The sequence below is a fragment of the Eptatretus burgeri genome, chromosome 8 (genome assembly GCF_056783735.1).
Source record: "Eptatretus burgeri isolate ZD-2024b chromosome 8, Ebu_testis_v1, whole genome shotgun sequence".
NCBI lineage: Eukaryota > Metazoa > Chordata > Myxini > Myxiniformes > Myxinidae > Eptatretus > Eptatretus burgeri.
Genome location: NC_140968.1, coordinates 45,296,312 through 45,316,238, shown reverse-complemented (window position 1 = coordinate 45,316,238; position 19,927 = coordinate 45,296,312). Strand labels below are relative to the sequence as shown.

Genomic DNA, 19,927 nt, shown 5'->3' with positions numbered 1-19,927 from the left:
ACTTTGACTTATTTACATGTTAATAGGCTATCTGCTCACACATTCTTCTTTCTTTTCTGTCTCGGCTGCTGTGGACACATATTCATAAACTAAGCATCAGCGATTACTCGGGCAAGTCCTGAATGGTTGCCCCTTCAGGGTGCCCCACTGATGCACACCTACAGTTTCCTCTCTGCACCTTACTTGCACATCACTGCACCCTTACATGCACCTGAAACACCCCTAGTTTTCCTCCTTCTTTGTCCTCCTCAGTGCTTGGGCTGCGTGGGTTCGTCAGCCCCACCTGATAATGAAGAGGTCGCCACCTCATAATGTGTCATCTTTCTTGGTTTCTAACTTTCCTCGGGAGTGTTTCTGATGGTACCTCCTGTCATGTTATCATTAATTAAGATTGTAGAAGTATTAGAATGGTGTAGCTCTGCACTGTGTCCTCTCTTACAAACAACTATTTCTTTTGCTGCATCTTACCAATCCTTGCTTTCCCTGCGGTATGTGTCTTCTTGTCATAAAACCCATGCTTATACACATACCTTTCCTCATCCTTTTAATAATAAATTGTTATTGCAAGTGCACCCAGTTTGTAGTGTTTTTTTTTCCTCCATTGGTCTAGCATAGCACATAGTGTTAGCTGGGAAGTTCTACCCCACGTGATTTGCTCTTGTTAGCCAGCATACACTCACTGTATCGCTCAGCAGTAATCCATGTGTGCGCTGAGGGCACAAAACCCTGTTGGTGCGGTTGTCCATCGGTAAGGTAGCACACGAAGTAGTGATAACCCTGCCAGGTTTGGCAGTACCAATCTGCTTTTGCGGTTGATTAGCAGCAACCCACCGATTCGTGGAATTATCCACGGCTGATGGCCTCAGGACTGGGTGTTCGAGAGGAACTCAAACACTTCCCCTCATGGCGAACCTTGCACCCTGAGCAGTAACTGTATATAACACGAGATTATTCTACGTATCCCCCATGCAGGAATTTATTCCTGTTTCTCACGGGGGATTATTGGTTTGCTCTCCATCTATCCATCCTTCCGTCTCACCTGTGGTTTTTCAGACTTTTTTTTTCCATACCCTTTAATATATTCAGCTGGAACTTGATACAATGCTTTATTATGATAAGTTACAGTACAAGTTCGAACTTCAGGGCTTTTCGTCAATTTTTTTTCACAGTTATGTCTTTTGTGGACTTCAAAAATATCAAATCGGTCGCAGACATTTATTACAAAGCAATTCTCACTCTTGTTTAACATGCAAGGCCAAGATCGATTACTTTCAAGCAAGTTTGGTTTACCAGCAAGACTGTTTACACACACACATCTCGTTTTTTTTCATTTCCTGACACACACACACACACACACACACACACACACACACACACACACACACACACACACACACACACACACACACACACACACACACACACACACACACACACACACTACAATTAAGATTGTAGAAGTATTAGAACGGTGTAGCTCTGCACTGTGTCCTCTCTTACAAACAACTATTTCTTTTGCTGCATCTTATCAATCCTTGCTTTCCCTGCTGTATGTGTCTTCTTGTCATAAAACCCATGCTTATACACATACCTTTCCTCATCCTTTTAATAATAAATTGTTATTGCATACGTACAGTATCAGATATAACCGAAATATAATATAATTCGAAGGATTGCTGAAAATTATGTAAACCTCAAAACAAACCTCCCTCACTTAATGTAAGGACCTTAACCTGTAAGCAAATGAATGCTTTTCCCAAACCGCACGGATCATCAGCTGGGCACTGTTCTTCCTCGAGGTTTCAATCCTTTCTGTCCACAACCTCGGTCATGGATCCACATCAGTAGATCCACAACCTCGGTTGCGTCCAAGTAGTCAGTCAATCCGTCAATGCAACATCACAAAACGGACTCTACTCACGAGAGGATTTAACCCTTTGAACCCCAGCGGACGTTTTACCAGCCGCTATTCAAACCTCCATGTACTCGAGCGGCCGGTTTTTGAGCTGCGATTCAAACCTCCATATACCCAAGTGGTTGGATTACTGAATGCCCAAAAAGAAACTGAAATGCGAGTTTGGTTTTCCTTTTTTAATCCGAGTTCTTTTGGATAGATATCATGAAGCTGATCAGATACAAACCCATCATTAATTGCTGGTAAATCATCAATGAATCGAAAGATGTTTCGACACCTTCGCGCAGTTGTTAGTTCATTCCTGTACATGTTCTGTACCCAATCAGACTCGTATATGTGCAGGAACAAATATTTAAAGAAAGGGGCTGGATCTGAACCCATGGGCATCCCCACTGTCTGCTGGAGTATCTTGTTTCCAAGTGGTTTGAAACTGTTGTTTCGGAGAAATCTAAAACTTTCTTTCAGTTTATTTTTTGAAAAACAACATGAATATTGATTTTCCTTTATAGACCAATTTTCTCTTTTTTGATAGACTTTAATGTCTACTTTATTACCTCCTGCAAATGTTTTATTTAATGCTCTGTCCAATGCGCTTACGAGCTTGTCATGTGGAATGTTTTTGTGTATAATGTAGAAACACCATAAGTTGATAGATACAGTATTTAGCCTTCCCCTTGTTGTTTATGTTGTAGAGTGTGTCGATTACAGGTTTTGGAATTATTGATGATCCAGAATTATTGAATACCAGAATAAAACCTCACCTTTTTTGTGGCTTACACACACACACACACACACACACACACACACACACACACACACACACACACACACACACACACACACACACACACACACACACACACACACACACACACACACCATCCTTTTTCTGCTGTGTTACCTGTACATACAAAAACTCTGAATATGCTTCGTCTTTCATAGCCAACTGCTGTTTTCGATCTTTTAAAAAAAATATGTATACTCTTATTGTTAAATGAAGTTGCTGTGCAACAACGAATATTCTGCTAATTGCAGTACTAGCTATTATGATAAAGTGTAATGCACGGGTCATGGCCAGGTATGCTGTCTTTGGGTGTGACTTTGCTGCTGTAATGCTCGCTCTGACATGGCAAATTTGATTACAGCTACTACACGAGCGGAGATTGGTCGGGAGTTTCTCAATCATCCTCCATATTATCCAGACTTGTCACGTTGTGATGCTCTTTGAGTGGTCAAAAGAGATGAAAATCTGGGTGGCATTGTGTTTCTGAGTGCTTGTGTTGAAATGGCTCTGTACCAGTGCCAAATATTTAAATGCAGATGCCAGCCATTGAGGTGCTACCATTTCAATAGGACAAGTGTGTAGAAGTGTATACCTTGAAAAATAGGTGCAGTTTTCATTTACCTATGTTTACTTTTTTTCTTCTTCTTTTGCTCGAATAAAAAAATCCACGTCTTCTTTGAACTACCCTCATAGATGTCGCATTCCTCTTTTTAATTGGCTTGAACTTCATCGAATTCCATTAATTGTGTATCAGCCATATTTGTGTCTTAGTCGTTTCTGTGAAGTGACCTTGATCTTCTGAGTGGAGAGTTCATCTTGCACGTACGAGCTGCACCCTTTTTCATTGGCACGTTTCATGTTGCAGATTGGCCTGGGAGTGGGTTATGCCCAAATAGACTGCCAAAGGCTGAAAGGCTATTCCCAGGCTTGTAATGCTCTGCTTCCTTCTTCTGCAGAAGAGGAATCCTCTTTTTATCCATACTGCTACATTCGCCATTGTCTGAACACCGAGAATTATAAGGTAATGAAATCTCTCCCACTGTAGTATACCATTGCACTTGATGGGTTTGGTGTTCCATGAATATCCAAATAAAAGCCGGGTACAAAAGGAAAAAAGGGCACCCGAGTGAGTCGGGGTTTTTTGGGTGTCAAGGACACACTTTTTTTTATTTTTTTATTTTTTAATTTTTGAGGTGGGAGGCGAACAACTCAAAACATGAGAATGAAATGATTACAGCTATCCACCATAAAATATCACACAGCGCTGACATTTCAGGCATTTACCCTTCGCCGGAGCAAAAGTGGCCACCAGTGCAGACGGTTCATTGGATTACACCCTGGTTACAGCAAATAACGCTGAGCCAAAAATAGATATGTCCAATTCATGTCCCCAAATAGATTGCAAGTTGATAAAAACAAAAGTTTCAAGTTTACAAATGCTCTCTGACAGCATGATTTTATTGTCATCTCCCCCACCCAACCCCATCTGATTCTCTCCCTGCTATCTGCTATCATGTAATGTCATGGCCTGGCAGGCTGCTAGATTTTGCAACTATATTTTTTGAGATTACACCTGCTACATGATATTTATTACATTCCGTCCTATGGAGAACACCTCGGTTGAGGTTTGGGTTTTCTGGAATTGCGAGAATTTGAGAACCCTCCACAAAAATATGAACAACCACTAGAGGGCAGTGGTCAATGCGGCATTTTATACATTTGGCCTTGGACGCGTTTCTCTCTTTTGAGAAATGCCTTTTTTATTAAAACAAAATGGAATACGTGCACCTCCTACGTCATAGGTAGGTTTTGAATGCCCAGTTGGTTTTGAGATTTTTATTTAACTGAATAGCAATTTATATACGAAGGTTATCGACGGATTCGGATGAACTTTGATGGACAGGTTGGATGTGCGACAAGGACAAATTGCTGCAGATCCGGCCTATCAGTACGAGACAAAACGTAAACCCTTCAGCCTGGCAGAGCTATGCGCTCTAGTTCTAGAGGCATGAGGCAGAAAGGCAGGGGCAGAGGGGTATAGTTAGTCATGCAAAACATGTCAAAACGAAACACATTCACCTTGGCTTTCGGGCCAAAATGTATGGTCATATAAGGAGGTGATGTTTGTTGCAATTACAGCTTAGTGGATGTAATAGATGAAAAAATACAAACCACCTCGGTGGCAAAATGGTTAGAGCGGCATTTCTGAGTCTGGGAGGTCGGTGGTTCAACCTGACCCTGGCCGAGTCGTACCAAAGACTTTGAAAATGGGACGTGCTGCTCCATTGCTTGGCACTCGGCGATTTGAAGATAAAGCATGGACAAACCCCATAGGTTGGCATCAATGGGAAAGAAGAAATGTCTCCTTGATTGCTCTGCTGAGTGCGGAGACAAAATTTGTTTATCTGAAGTCTAGTCCGTTATTGTCTCGTGTGTGTGTGTGTGCGTGCGTGCGTGTGTGTGTGTGTGCGTGTGTGTGTGTGTGTGTGCGTGCGTGCGTGTGTGTGTGTGTGTGTGCGTGTGTGTGTGTGTGTGCGCGTGTGCGTGCGTGCGTGCGTGCATGCTTTGTGTTGCAACTTTACCATGAGCCTTAGGCCCTGTAGACATTCAAATCCAGGCTAGACAGCTCAGAGGTGAATGCGCAAACCTCTAAGATGCAAGGCTATCCTGCCAACATCCCCCCCTCCCCCACGTCAAAATAACGTCTTAATAAGCGGAGATAATGCAGTGGGAAGGAAATATCCTAAATTGCTCGGTCCCGGACAAAGGAGTTTCACGTCGTTGGTCTTGAAGTCACTGTCAAATGAATTGCCTTTTTATTGCTAATTAAGTTTTAACTATTGTAATTGTATTTCATCAGCTAATCTAACATAGTTGTTGAAAAGGAAGGATCAGAGTTTACAAGTATTGGCCAAATGTTGAACCTTCTACCTGGAACAGCATAACCATTATGACTAAATAGGTAGGATGCAATCGATGAACAGATGTCACTTCTGTTGTGAGAACGAGGCTGCCTAATGCTGCCACCATTACAGGAAACAAACCGAGGTGTTTACAAGAAGAGGTATACACTGTATAGGAGTTCGTGCAATTTCAATGTGAAAATGTCAACCTTTCGTGCTGTTCTCAGGTGCTCAAATCATGTTAAGAGACAAGGATAGATCGTTTTATCGCGTCACAGGAATTTGAAGAAATCAAGGAACTCAAACAGAAATTGTCAAAGTGGCTCAACAATTCACATGCCGACCTTGTTGATGACGGCGAGAAGCAAATTTGTGTGTTGCGACTATTTCATCAGTATTTCCCCATGCTCGACTCTGTATTAATTAATGCATTTTAGACTTGATCTGTGCTTTGTTGCAAGAGAAACATTCATTATTTATTTTAAAAGCGAGTTCGGGCAGTAACTTGTGTGTGCAGTTCGCTCATTACTATGTACGATAGTTTAAGTAAGCCACAAATGTAATCAGCAATGAGAAAGGCACTCTGTAAAAAGTATACCTCCACTCGGCTGAATAGTTTACGTTTTGTATCCCACTAATCGGCTGGATCTGGATCTGGACCTGAAACAAAATCTAATCGGCTTGGTCTTGTCATCTATCCAACTCATCCACCAAGTTTCCTCCGAATCCGTCCATAGCATTTGGAGATAACGTGCAATGCTATACAATTATATCATTTTGGCTCTTACTCTCAATGGCGAAGAATCACTTAAAAAATTCTCGTATCGAGATCTTCATCAAAATCAAATTAATTTGTCCTCGTCACAAATCCAACCTGTCCACCAAGTTTCGTCTGAATCCGTCCACAAGTTTTTGAGATCGTGCTCACAGACAGACAAGGGTGAAAACATCACCTCCGTCCACCTTTAGTGGCCGAGGTAAGAACTAAAATTTACCGTGATGGACATCCTGTACCTTGTGCAATGCGAAATGTATCAGGATACTTCAATTCAAGATGATTTTGACACCTCCGCTGACGAAGTCACTGATGGCATGATGTTTTCGGGTTGTCCGTACGTACGTCTATCCATGCAAATTTTCTCCCTTTTCTCTGCAACCGCTTATCCAATTGACACAAAAGTGTCACCATCGGTGTGACTACTCATGTGGAACATTGTAATGATGATTATGACATCATAGGTCACGTGGTGTGGCAGCAATGTTGGAAAAAAAGTAAAAAGTTGGATCTTTATTTCTGAAATCGCTCCATGGAAAAAAATTCAAACTTGGCACATGCTAAGTACTCTGCATGGGAAACGTGTGTGTGTGTGTACTTTGTTATGACATCATCATTGCATACGTCAAGCGAAAAATTTTGAGGGTCATCTCAGGCTAAATTGATGACATCATCGGTCATGTGGTTCGGCAGCCGTAATATCTTTTTAACATAAAAACCTTCAAAAATCGTCTTCTCCAAAACGGCTGAACAGATCGAGACGAAACTTTAAAGGTATGATCGCCTATCCATGAGGTACAAAATGTTCTCCACCTATGACGGCATAAGTCACATAGTTCGGCAGCTATGATTTAAAAAAAAAAGGATAAACCTTTAAAAATCTTCTTTGTCACCTTTGTTTTTCTCCCGTAATGGCGGACGGGCTTCGTATCTTGGTGCGACGTGACATCATTGCACACTACCGATTTGGAATGAAATTTGATTTCTATCGCATGAGGGTGGTTTAATAATTTATTTTAATAATAATAATGTATACCTTGTGTCTGTTTTATACTCAACACAAAAACTTATTCTCTGTTTGACTTGTGTTCAGGGAATGGTGGACATGTTACTCCAAGACAATGCATACACAGTGCTGCCTCGCCCTTTCCGGCGTTCCCTCCTCATGGACATTCAACAGCAAGCATGGAAAGGGTCAGTCAAAGCACTATGTTTGTCAGACTGTGCCTTCTGACTGTTCCGAGTCCTTCTGAGTCACTTTCCCTTCTATTCTTTATATGAAGTAGCCCTTCCTATCAACGATGCCAGCTTTCTCATGAACCGGATTATCTTTCAGGTAGAATTGAATGTGACCCTTGAACTATCCTTTTATTAACTACATCTTTTTTTGTGAATCAAGTAAATAAGGCACAACATGGTTCTGATATTTATTTGTTTGTAGAATTATTATCATTCATCACCTGTACCTGGCCTGAAGGTGTTGTGAAGCAGCAGTCATGTTTATTGAATATTTGTGATGTGTCCTGAGGTTAGCGTGGCAGGCATGGACCAGCTGTGTTTTCGCGTCTGTACATGCAACACGGTGCAGAGCATCTTATACGGGGAGCCGGTCGGCATCAAGCCTACTCAGTTCTTCCAAAAACCCAACAAGGAGAAAATTGAATTTTTTCTTGAGGTATGGCTGCTTCATTTGACGCAAACTGCTTGTCGGTCCACAAATGGAGCTATCCAGTGACTTGATTTCCTTTGACTGAAATATAATATTTTAAAAATAATCCATCAACCAAGATGAACTGGAACTATAATTGACCGATTTCTCAATCAGACTCTTAGATGACGGTCATTGATTAATGGTGAATTTATGCCATTCATCCCTAGGTGTGCCAGTCTGTCAATCTAGAAACTGCATCCGCAGAGGCAAAGAACAATTTGGGACTCTTCTTCAAGTAAGCATGCACAAGTGCACAAGTTTTTGTAAATTTTATTTTCTTATTCTATTTTTCAAACGAAGGTATGGAAGTTGTCACTTTCGGTTTGGAAGAAGGGAAGTGGTACCAGGTTTTATTTAAATATATATGTATATTTTATCCTCATGTATGTAATACACACACACACACACACACACACACACACACACACACACACACACACACACACACACACACACACACACACACACACACACACACACACACTTTTTTTTAGGTCATCTCTACTGAGATGACCTAATAAAGCCGGACCAAATGTCCGTCCGTCAATTTTTCTTTCCGATCTTGATGAAACGTAGTATGTGGGTAGAGGTCGATGAGTGTTGCACAACGATATAACTTTTGTCCGGGTTCAAGGTCAGGGTCAAGGTTACGAGGTCACGTAAGTTATAAAAATTGCCATTTTCAAAACCTATCTAGTATGCCATTCTACAAGATATTCGGCAACTGTTTATTGATTATGATAGTAAAAAATATTATCTTGTATCTCACCGGACAGATTTTTGAATTTCCGTCCCGTTTGGCCACCACGTAACCTGGAATATGGTCAAAAACACCTCCCGGTACAAAAAACTTTTGATGAAATTTGGTATGTAGTTGGAGGTCGATGAGTGATACCCAACAACATATTTTTTTCCCGGATTTGAGGTCAGGGTCAAGGTCACGAGGTCACGAAAGTTGTGAAAGTCGCCATTTTCAAAACCTATCTAGTCTGTCATTTTAGGAGATAGCTGGCTCCTTCATCCTGGAAAGGAGAATGGTTCATCAATTAAGATAGTAAAAAAACTTTATAGAGATGACCGTCACCCCCACATGGGGGTAATTTTTATTAACGGAATCAAAGATTAGTACAAGCTCTTCTATGAGTGGGACTAAAGGAAAACCAGTTTTTCTCCCTGACCAGGATGTGAAACACGGGAAGGGTTTTTGTCATTTTTCTTTTCCCAGCGGTGTTTCCTGATGCCATTGAAATACAAGTCGTGTTTCTGCTTCTGAAAACTTTAGAGAAAACCTTTTTGATTCCCCCCTCACATAATCACACAGGGGACAAGAGCATTGAGAAACATCAGAACACCTTTACGTGTTCAAATGGGAATGGCAAAAAGGCCAATACTTATTGGAATTCCTTTTGTCTAAATATATATATATATTTTTGTCTTCATGCAATTTTTCTATCCTTCTCAAAGTGTGTGCGTACAGCTGAGGTATCGATTATCTTGATGCTGAAACACTGACACTCCACCTTGTAGTTTAACCTTTTCTGAGTGAAAATGTTGTTTGTGGAGCAGGTTTTTCATGTCGTCGTTGCACAAGCTCCATATTCTGTATGGGTTTTACGCAGGATGCTGTGCCTTAGTCTGGATGACACACACCTGACTTTTCTGATCACTTCTCATGCACTCTTCATGGCTGTGCTGAGAGATGACGAGCGACAGTGCCTCCTCGAGGTCTTGAGAAAACGGCAGCCCAAGTACCAAACTGTGCCGAGCAAGCCCCCTTTCCAAGACATTTCATGTTAGTGCTGCACTTAACACCACAAGAGCATCTATGGCACATTCATATAATCAATTACTCACTGTTCATGGCTGGGCACACTATTGTTTTGACCTGCACATAGCTACATTGATCATTCAAGCTGAACTACTATCTGACTATATGTGCCTGTGAATATAACCTCGTGCTAATAACAGTCACATGTCCAAGCAAACCTTCCGATTGAGCAGAGTGCACGTTCGCCAAGCACTAGGCTCATGCGTAATGTTGTTTTTATTTCTAATCATAACTTGGTATCTATGCCAGTGTTGGGTTAATGGTTCGGGTGGTGGGCTTGGGATCTTAGGATCCTGAGTTCAAATCCTACTCGGCCATTGAATTTATACCAGGTGGGGTTGACTCTGCCTGTCATCCTTCCGAGGTCGGCAAAATGAGTACCAGCTTACTGGTATCCTGTGTCGGAGTGGCAACCCATCCAGGATTGTGCCCAATAGCCCAATAGACTGCTTCGGCAGCACCGACGCTCTGTACAGAGTATGGTCCCAATAGATGGATGGATGGATGGATGGATGGATAACTTTGTATTGGCAGCTATTTTCTTCTTTCTTCTTCTTATTTTTTGATCCAATTATATCTTTTTCTTCTCTTTATCATATGGATAAATATTAACTATCCAGGTATATTTGTGATGCTCAGCTTCTGCAAGCACGAATGTTGGACAACTGGAGCAGCAACTGATCCTGACCCAAGATCCCTGGAAGGTCAGACAACTTCTCATTGAGCTCCATGGAATGACTGCTGATCGTCAGTTCTGGATGCTTTCCAGGAAGGTGGGTTAAAAAATTTATTTCTTTATTGTTGTCTAAGTACAGGTAAAGGCCTAAAAGAGCTTGCTTGCTTGCAACGATGTAGAAATAACGCAGTCAGTTTGTTTGTGTATGTATTTTACTTAAATTCCCTTGGTTTAGCTTGTTTGGTGTTTCTATCTGAGCACACAATTTCTGATCTTGGGTTTGAATCCTTTATAGTGTTTTTGCATGTATTTGTTCATTGTCAGCTGTCTTTGTAATTAATGTAAAAGTGCACTGATGTCTGTTTCCAAATGTTCTTTTCCTTTTCCTCCTTTATATGTCCATACCTGTCTACCTGTATGAAAATTGTGCTCTTTATATGGGAAAAAATTCTAAAATACGATCATACATCAATCTGTGAAAATTGTATCCTGAAAGATTAAAGTGAAATAAAAAATTCATGTCGTTTTGGGTGTTTTTTATTTTTTTATTTTTATTTTTTGTCTTTTAACACCTAAAGCTGGCTGTTACATGAGCTCAACATGCTTTCTATCATTAGATTCTGTTCCGTTATGACCTCTCCTGAGGAGGTGCATTCCGCCGACAAACGAGCCTCAACGAAATACGTGCCCTCCTTATTGGCACTTCTCACAGCAGCTCGTAACTTGGGAATGGCCTTTTTTTAACCCCTTACTCTTACTCGGAGCATGTGCGGTTTCTTCATTACCGGCTACATGCCATATCTGAGTCATCAATACTGAAATGTGATAGCCACATATGCCAATAAGATCGGTATGTGGATATCGCACGAGCAATTATGATTACGTAGGTGTGGCGTGTATTGTAAGAGCAACCTTGCCATGCATTCAGAGCTCTGAAATGGTGGGAGCACATCTTATATAATGGCATTGAAATGAAGGGATCATGACTCATGCGATCTGACAGTTAAAAGCTGCTCAAATACAATCCATTTCTTTTCAAAATACACACATTTCAGGCATTAAGATCTCGGGGCTTCGTAAGCACACTTGACGTTATTGTTACAGAGACTTTTCAATTGCTCACTCTCAAATTTTCAACAACAGGCCTCATTGTCAGACAAATAGAAAAATACATGAAGGTTTATATCAAGGTTTGACAGTAATTACATCGTCATGTTATTTTCTTATTATATGTCTTTAAATTTGTGTATATCAATAAAAATCTGCAATGTTTCCGTAAAATAAACGATGTGCATATTCTTAAAGATGGGTGGGCAGGTCTGTGTGTATATATATGTATATATATATATATATATATATATATATATATATATATATATATATATATATATATATATGTTCCTCCATAAGCCTTCGATGTGAGATGTAAAAAAGATAGTTTAGGTTAGTTTGTTTTGGAAGTCTGAAGGGAAACGATGATGTTGAGACTTAAAAATGACCTTAATATTTGTTCAAAAAATGTCCCTGGAAATGTTTATGTTCACAAGCGAACAAGTACTAGCAGATGTGACATCGAGTTACTCCATGCTGCCACCTAAGCACCAAAAAAGAAATCAACAGTAAAATATTTGCACTCAAATCGCATCTTATTAAGCATCAGATTGAAAAAGGACTCCCCCCCCCCGTAAACTCCCCCTGCCCCCACTCCTTGGAGCCATTATTGGCATTGTTTATGTTTATGTTTATCAGTTTATGAGTATTGTACTCGTGGTGTTTTTTGTTTTTTTCAAAATTCCATTTGTTGGTTCTTTAAGATCGGGATTTTCCACACCACTTGCTAGTTTTGTCTCCTTGGTAATTTATTCCATCTTCAATGTGTACTCCCTCCGTATTTTTCATCCCTTTATTTTGTCCCCGAGTACATGGTGGATGGTCATAAGATGCATCAAGCGATATTGGAGCATTCTGAGTCCCCCCCCCTCCAAGGCCATATTTAAAGATGGCATTTGGCTTTTTAAAAATTGGGGGGTGGTAGGGTGGGCTTTCATTAACCTCCGCCATCGAATATCAGAGGTTACTGTTTTCACCCCTTTGTGTTTGTTTGTTTGTTTGTAGGCACGAGAACGGAAGAAGCTACCAATGTCAAATTACACCACGTGATTCAGGAGGGTTAGGTGATGGCTAGTGCTGATTAGATTTTGGTCAAAATCGGTCAAAGGTCAAGGTCACAGTGAGGTCAAATATTCGATTTTTGATGGTTTGGTACAGATAACTCGAGATTGGAAGAAGCTACCAATGTCAAATTACACCACGTGATTCAGGAGGTTGGTGGCGAGTGCTGATTAGATTTTGGTCAAAATCGGTCAAAGGTCAAGGTCACAGTGAGGTCAAACATCCAAAACATTAGATTTTTGATGGTTTGGTACAGAATCATCTTCGAAACTTCTGGTTGGCGTCGCTACCTTCTCTCAAGACAGCTTTTATTAGACAAGGTCAGAGGTCAAGTTGACGATTTCGTAAGTACCACTCTATGACTGCTTGTTTGTTTGTTTGTTTGTAGGCACGATAACTCGAGAACGGAAGAAGCTACCAATGTCAAATTATACCACGTGATTCAGGAAGGTGATGGCGAGTGCTGATTAGATTTTGGTCAAAATCGGTCAAAGGTCAAGGTCACAGTGAGGTCAAACATTCGATTTTTGATGGTTTGGAACAGAATCATCGTAGAAACTTCTGGTTTGCGTCGCTACCTTCTCGAGAGACAGCTTTTATTAGACAAGGTCAGAGGTCAAGTTGACGATTTCTTAAGTACCAGTCTATGACTACTTGTTTGTTTGTTTGTTTGTGAACAGTATTACGGAAAAATTCCTCGACGGATTTCGACGAAACTTGGTGGGGGGATTCAGTCTGGTCCAAGGATCATGCCATCAGATTTTGGACTTGCTCCAAAATCCAATATGGCCGCTATGGCGGCCATTTTGAAAAAATATTTGAATTTTTTTTTTTTTTGCATTTCTACATGTTTTAAGTGATTTCCAACCCCCCTCCCCAAAAAAAAATTTTGCAACTTTTTTTTTCAACAAAATTTTTATTTTTTATTTTTGCATTTCTACATGTTATAAGTGATTTCCAACAAAAAAAAACATGCCAAAATTATAATTGCGGCTGATTTTGGAACTTCAGGTGGATATACCCATGTAAAATCAATTTCTGTCTCAAGCAATCTAGTTATGACGAATTAATTGAGTATGTAAAAGTTAAAAGTAAAAGGGAAAGTTGCAAACTATAACTCTGTGAGCACTGTTGATGTCAAATTGAATGAATAGGATATCAGGTTCACTTGAGTGACCAAGCAGTATTGGCGGCGGAGGTTTTGCACTCTACCGAGTGCTCCCCCTCTAGTTTTAGTTTCTGTATTTATGAAGAAAAAGGGCTTCCACCGAAATGAATTTAGAAGAAGCAGATAGGAAACAGATGAAGACAAAATGTTGGCTTGAGCAGAGAATCCCGAGAACCTTGGCAAATATAAACATTTGCAGATGGCATCATATATATATATATATATTCATATATCTGTCTTTAAATATATAAAGGAGTGTATGTTTGTTTGTCCTCTTATAACTCGAGAACTATGCATCACAAAGCAAAACTAAAGGCATATTTGGAATCAGCACGTCGCAGAGGTACTACAGCAGACTTTAGATGTTTAAAAAAACCGGAAAAAATTCGTGTTTTATTTTTTGTTTTGTTTTTTTGGCCATTTCAATTTTTCTGCCGCAATTGATTGATTTTATGCGTAGCAACTTTTTTTTATTCACAATCTGATCAAAATAAGACAAAGACAGACCAGTGGATGGACCGACCAATGAACATTTACAAAGTTTCTGATCAAAATTTGACTTTTTGATTTTAGATACCCTGAAAAAGGAAGACCTCCATTGGTCCCAAGGCAGCTTTAGCGAAGCGAAAACACACTAAGAGACAACAGGACACTGAAAAGGAGCAAGATGCCAGGCTAAATGAACAGGCACGGCGGCAACAGCAGCAGCGACAAAAAGAGACTGAAGAGGAGTGATCAGCCGCCTCTCGGACTGACAGCACAGTGAAGCTCAGCATCCTGGCACCCAACAGTCAGATACACAATATGGTCTACCCCGAGGCACTGGAGCACTGATGACTAACACTGACAACGACAAAGAAATGTGGAATGTGTCCAAATGAAATGTGATATATATCTTAAGCACCACAATTTACCCCTTTCTTATTCCCATTTTTTTCCCCGGGCAATGCCGGGTACTCCAGCTAGTGTGTGTGTGTGTGTGTGTGTGTGTGTGTGTGTGTGTGTGTGTGTGTGTGTGTGTGTGTGTGTGTGTGTGTGTGTGTGTGTATATGTGTGTGTGTGTATATGTATATGTATATATATGTATATATATATATATATATATATATATATATATATATATATATATATATATATATATATATATATATATATATACATACACACATATAATTAATATGATGGTATTTTGGCTATTCAATGTGATGTGGCATATATATATATATATATATATATATATATATATATATATATATATATATATATATATATATATATATATATATATATATATATGTATATGTATATACATACACACATATAATTAATATGATGGTATTTTGGCTATTCAATGTGATGTGGCATATATATATATATATATATATATATATATATATATATATATATATATATATATATATATATATATATATATATATATATATATATATATATATATATATATACATACACACATATAATTAATATGATGGTATTTTGGCTATTCAATGTGATGTGGCATATATATATATATATATATATATATATATATATATATATATATATATATATGTATATACATACACACATATAATTAATATGATGGTATTTTGGCTATTCAATGTGATGTGGCATATATATATATATATATATATATATATATATATATATATATATATATATATATATATATATATATATATTTTTTTTTTTTCATGTTGAAAATATTTTTGTGTGTTTGTGCGTTTGTATGTTATTCTTTCATGGCTGAACCATAACGCCAAGAAGCCCCAAATTTGGGGTGCAAGTACTTTAGAATCTGGGCAAAGTTTTAAGCAACCGCACATTGGCCTTGCCGTCCGTTTTGAGGCCACCAAAGGTCGCTATAAAGTGTATATTGGGATGTGGGGTTCAGTAGTGCTGCCGCGGATCTGCAGGTCCGCAGACAAAAGATAACCACCATGAGGACAATATCTCCATAGCTTTTGAATGTGCAGCACGTCCCAAAACCACAACCGGGCAGTGCCAGTTCTCCTCCCATCCCCCCACCCCTGGGCAATACCGCGTAGCCCCTGCAAGTTATTATTAAAGGAGACATTAACTGTTTTGAGAGACTTGCAGAAAATGATCACAATATATATTTGATTCTGCTAATCATTCGTGAGGTTTGAGAAAACTGCCAGTTAACATGTGTAGGTTCTGTCCATTGCAAGCTGGGGACATTGGCTGAATGTTCTTCTGGTCGACTAATAACAATGATTGGAACAGGTCTTTATTCCTACAAACAAGTTTTAAGCTTTTGCCATTCAGGGTATGACCATGGTAAGGCATTTTGCTTCCTTTATCAGTTTGTAAAACTTAAAAGCTGAGTTTTCAACATTGATCTGTTTATGTTAAAATAGAAATATCTTAAACGGGAACTTTTTGAATTGCTTGTATTGTCAGTGTTTTAATTTTTGTTTTGATTCCAAAATCTTGTTTTTTTTTGTGTTTTTTTTTTTTCTGATGTTATCGACCGAAACTCCTTGCGTTTTCCAGTGGGAGGTGCCCGCTCCTTATGCCAAAGTAATCCTAACTGTGAAAGATCTGCTTACAAGAGACCTCATCTACATTCTGCTTGCCAAGGCGCACTGTTGCCTTACCAATCAAGTAAGTCCCTTTGTCTCGTGATGCCACGCAGACTTAAAAATAAATTGTACTACAAGGGGTAACAGGTGTAAAATAGACTATTTATTTCATTAATAAATGTCTAGCATAAATGTGTAGTTTCTATGCAACACGATAGGACATGTGTCTAAGTGTGTTCAGAAGCTGATATGCACGACCCTTTCCTTCTGTAATGTGTCTAACGCCTGTAGTGACACCAAGGAACTGCTTGAATGTGGCTGTTATGAGCCTTTATACATAGCTGGTTGTGGGTCCATTGGTGGACTGCTTTGTGACTCCTGGGCTCGGAAGTAAACCACTCAGAGACTCTGCCTTTGTTACTTTCTTATTTGCCTTTACACGTATCACTTCATGGTGACAGTGATGAAAGGACACATCGGAGAGGATCTGTAGCAGAAATGAACCCGAAAAAAACTCCAAAACAACCAAATTTTTGGAGGTGAACTCTTTGAGTGGAATACCAACACGTAGCCTGCAGACATTATGCTGAGACTTACATGGATGGTACAACCTCACCAACGTGGCATATGATTGGTACCAGAATGCCCACACGCTATGAGAAACCACCGCGACACAATGGCCGAAACCCACCACTGTACTTTGTGCGATAATGAGGCTGAGCCCAAGTCTGAGACACATGGGGCCAACGACGATTCCGAGGCCGACGCTGAGTCCAGGTCACACTGAGCAAACAACGATGACACTGAGTCCGGGACACACGGGACCAACTCTCGTCGAGTACTTAGATCACCGAACTACGGCAAGACGCAGCAAGACGCACCAAACGCCATGTATTTTCAATGCCGAGATGGTGCCTCACGTTCGTCCAGATCAACTCTCATTGGTGTCAGGGAACCACATCATGTCTCACAGATGTACCAGCCCGTCGATACGTGAACTTTGACTGTGACTCTCATGAACAACATGTAAATCCCGCCATTTATGGCATATGCTTTTGAAAACGTAGAATTACCGATCTTATGCATTTATAGCGTTCAATTGGTATAGTTGTTTGCCGACTGATTTAGTGAGACCCACCAATACTCTCGTTGTTTGTATTTTTTTTACTATTCTTCGTCAGTGCCCCCAACAAACTGCTGTATATTCGATAATCTATATGTTGCATTACTAGTTAGTGTCTTAAAGTACGAACATCAACTCATGATGGCAAAATACCCAGAAATGCATTGAAATTCATCAGATCTGACGGAAGAATTTAAGCTTCTAAAGCAGCAAATGTTTTTATGTCTGGTGGATAATGTAACTGACCAAAGGAAAACAGCAGTGAAAATTGAAATATCTGTTGGAAATGAAGGGCTGAGAATAATAAATGTGTTAACATCATATGATGATCAAAATAATCCCAACAAATTATGGATGTTACTTGAGAACCAACCACAGATTTAGGTTAATTTTCACATCCATCGTTTAGAGCTGATGCGATACAGGAAAAAGTCTTTTGAAGCATTGGACGAGTTTGTCATGAGATGCAGTGATAAAGGTAAACATTGTGACTTTCAGTCTGCAGAACTACACAAACGTGTACTGGAGCTGATGATTGCCTCCAGTCAGTTTGATGCATTTCAAAAAGATATGCTTGACAAACCGGCCTTCACAATCGATGAGCTCGCCGAGGGTTAGAAAGTAAGAAAAGTCTACAACCCCTTGCAGACAGCAGCGCCACAGTGGATTGTATCCTGCATACCTGCAACGCATGCAGAAATTGGGGTTTTACGCACCAGCAGTGCAGGTGCCCTGCGTACAATGACATGTAAAGCATGCGGCTCTAATGGTCAGGTATGGGAGCATGTGCTGGAGCAGCATGTCACTGTGTCCACTTTCCGCTGGTACTCCAGGGGCCTCCGTCTGGCCTTCCCCCAGGCAGATGCCTGGCCCATCCCCATCTCCTTGAGATAATTATCAACCTGCTGCAATCACGAGGCATGTGGTTCACCCATTGGCCTACTCCACTCACCAGGGTCCCTCGCTGAGAGGATCTGGTGAGCAGGATCAGCATCAGGAAAACGAGCCACATATCCACACAGCCGCAGCTGATACTCACAGACTATGCGGGTAACAAATCTCATTCAAGTCTCTCTCAGCAACTGCTTGTTGGACACAAAGTCCGACCAGCAATAGCCAAGGATTCCCAGAAGAGACCTGGTACCAAATTAATTAAGTCTCAGTCTCAGATACCTGGTCAGAGTCCAAGTCTCACAGACGTAGAACAAGACTGGAAGCACCAAGAACCTGAAAACTCAGACTTTCGTCCTGCACAGGTACCAGCAGCGCCACACCCCATGGTCCAGTGAATCCATGACTCCACAGGCCCAAACCAGATGTCAATTGAACTCTGGCTCACAGCCAGCAGAGACGTGAATATCACTGCCAATGTAATTGAATCTCTACGTGACCTCAACATCCTCAGCACAAACAGGTACAGACAAGATAGCAGTATCCAAGATGTCATTGAAAGCCTGGATCTTAGTTTTGACCCAGGAAACCCGTAATCCCAGCGGATCTGACTCCTCATTCAGCATCTGGAGGGCCCCAAAAGGATATCCAGAGTCTCTACAAAGGTAACTGCATCATCTGCGAAATCAAGGTCAAAGATCTTGACATTCCCAAACGATGCACCGCAGCTTGATCTCTCCAACATCCTCCCCAGAATCCATTCCATAAAAGTGCTGAAAAGTGTTGGGGTCACTACACACATCTGACAAACTCCTGTAACAATTGGAAATATGTCAGAGATGGTATCTCACAGCACTCTCAGTACCAGAGTAGAGTTCAGACATCAGATTGATCAGTTTTGGTGGCATCCCACGAAGACCAATAATCCTCCAGAGGGCGTCCTGATTCACTGACTCAAACGCTTTTCAGAAATCTACATCGCCTGCGAGCAGCCCCTGCCAAAACTCCCATTTGTGTTCAGTGAGGACCCAAAGAGCAAGGATACGGTCGATCGTTGACCTCTTTGGTGAAAAGCCTGACTGCTCTGGACGCTGGTGCTCAAGCAGATGGTGGCGAACTCTATCAAGAATTATCCGAGCAAAGACCTTGCCCAGCACTGAGGGCAGAGTCACCCCTCGGTAGTTGTTGCAGTCCGAACAATCACCCTTCCCTTTCCAGAGACGGACAACAAGGCCCCTCTTCCATTCAGGTGGGATGATGCCTGTGTTCCAGGCAGAGCACAGAACTGCATGCAATGACACGAGTACAGCATTTCCACCAGTCTTGAGAAGTTCAACATGGATGCCACAGATCCCAGGAGCTTTACCCCATTTCAACCGGTTCACCGCAGCCTGTGTTTCCACAAATGAAGGTG

The 19,927-nt window shown here is 40.6% G+C and overlaps 1 protein-coding gene across 2 annotated transcripts in view; it reads left to right on the top strand.

Moving 5' to 3' along the window:
* The window catches only part of INTS8 (integrator complex subunit 8), a 107,083-nt gene that overhangs the window by 31,401 nt on the left and 55,755 nt on the right, over positions 1-19,927 (top strand). The window contains exons 8-14 of one of the 2 annotated variants that reach the window (XM_085891819.1): positions 3,565-3,720; positions 7,471-7,571; positions 7,911-8,052; positions 8,256-8,323; positions 9,708-9,880; positions 10,556-10,689; positions 16,471-16,581. In XM_085891819.1, the coding sequence (XP_085747945.1) occupies positions 3,565-3,720; positions 7,471-7,571; positions 7,911-8,052; positions 8,256-8,323; positions 9,708-9,880; positions 10,556-10,689; positions 16,471-16,581 (885 nt within the window). The remainder of the gene's footprint in view (positions 1-3,564; positions 3,721-7,470; positions 7,572-7,910; positions 8,053-8,255; positions 8,324-9,707; positions 9,881-10,555; positions 10,690-16,470; positions 16,582-19,927) is intronic. The other variant, XM_085891820.1, reaches the window with a different exon arrangement.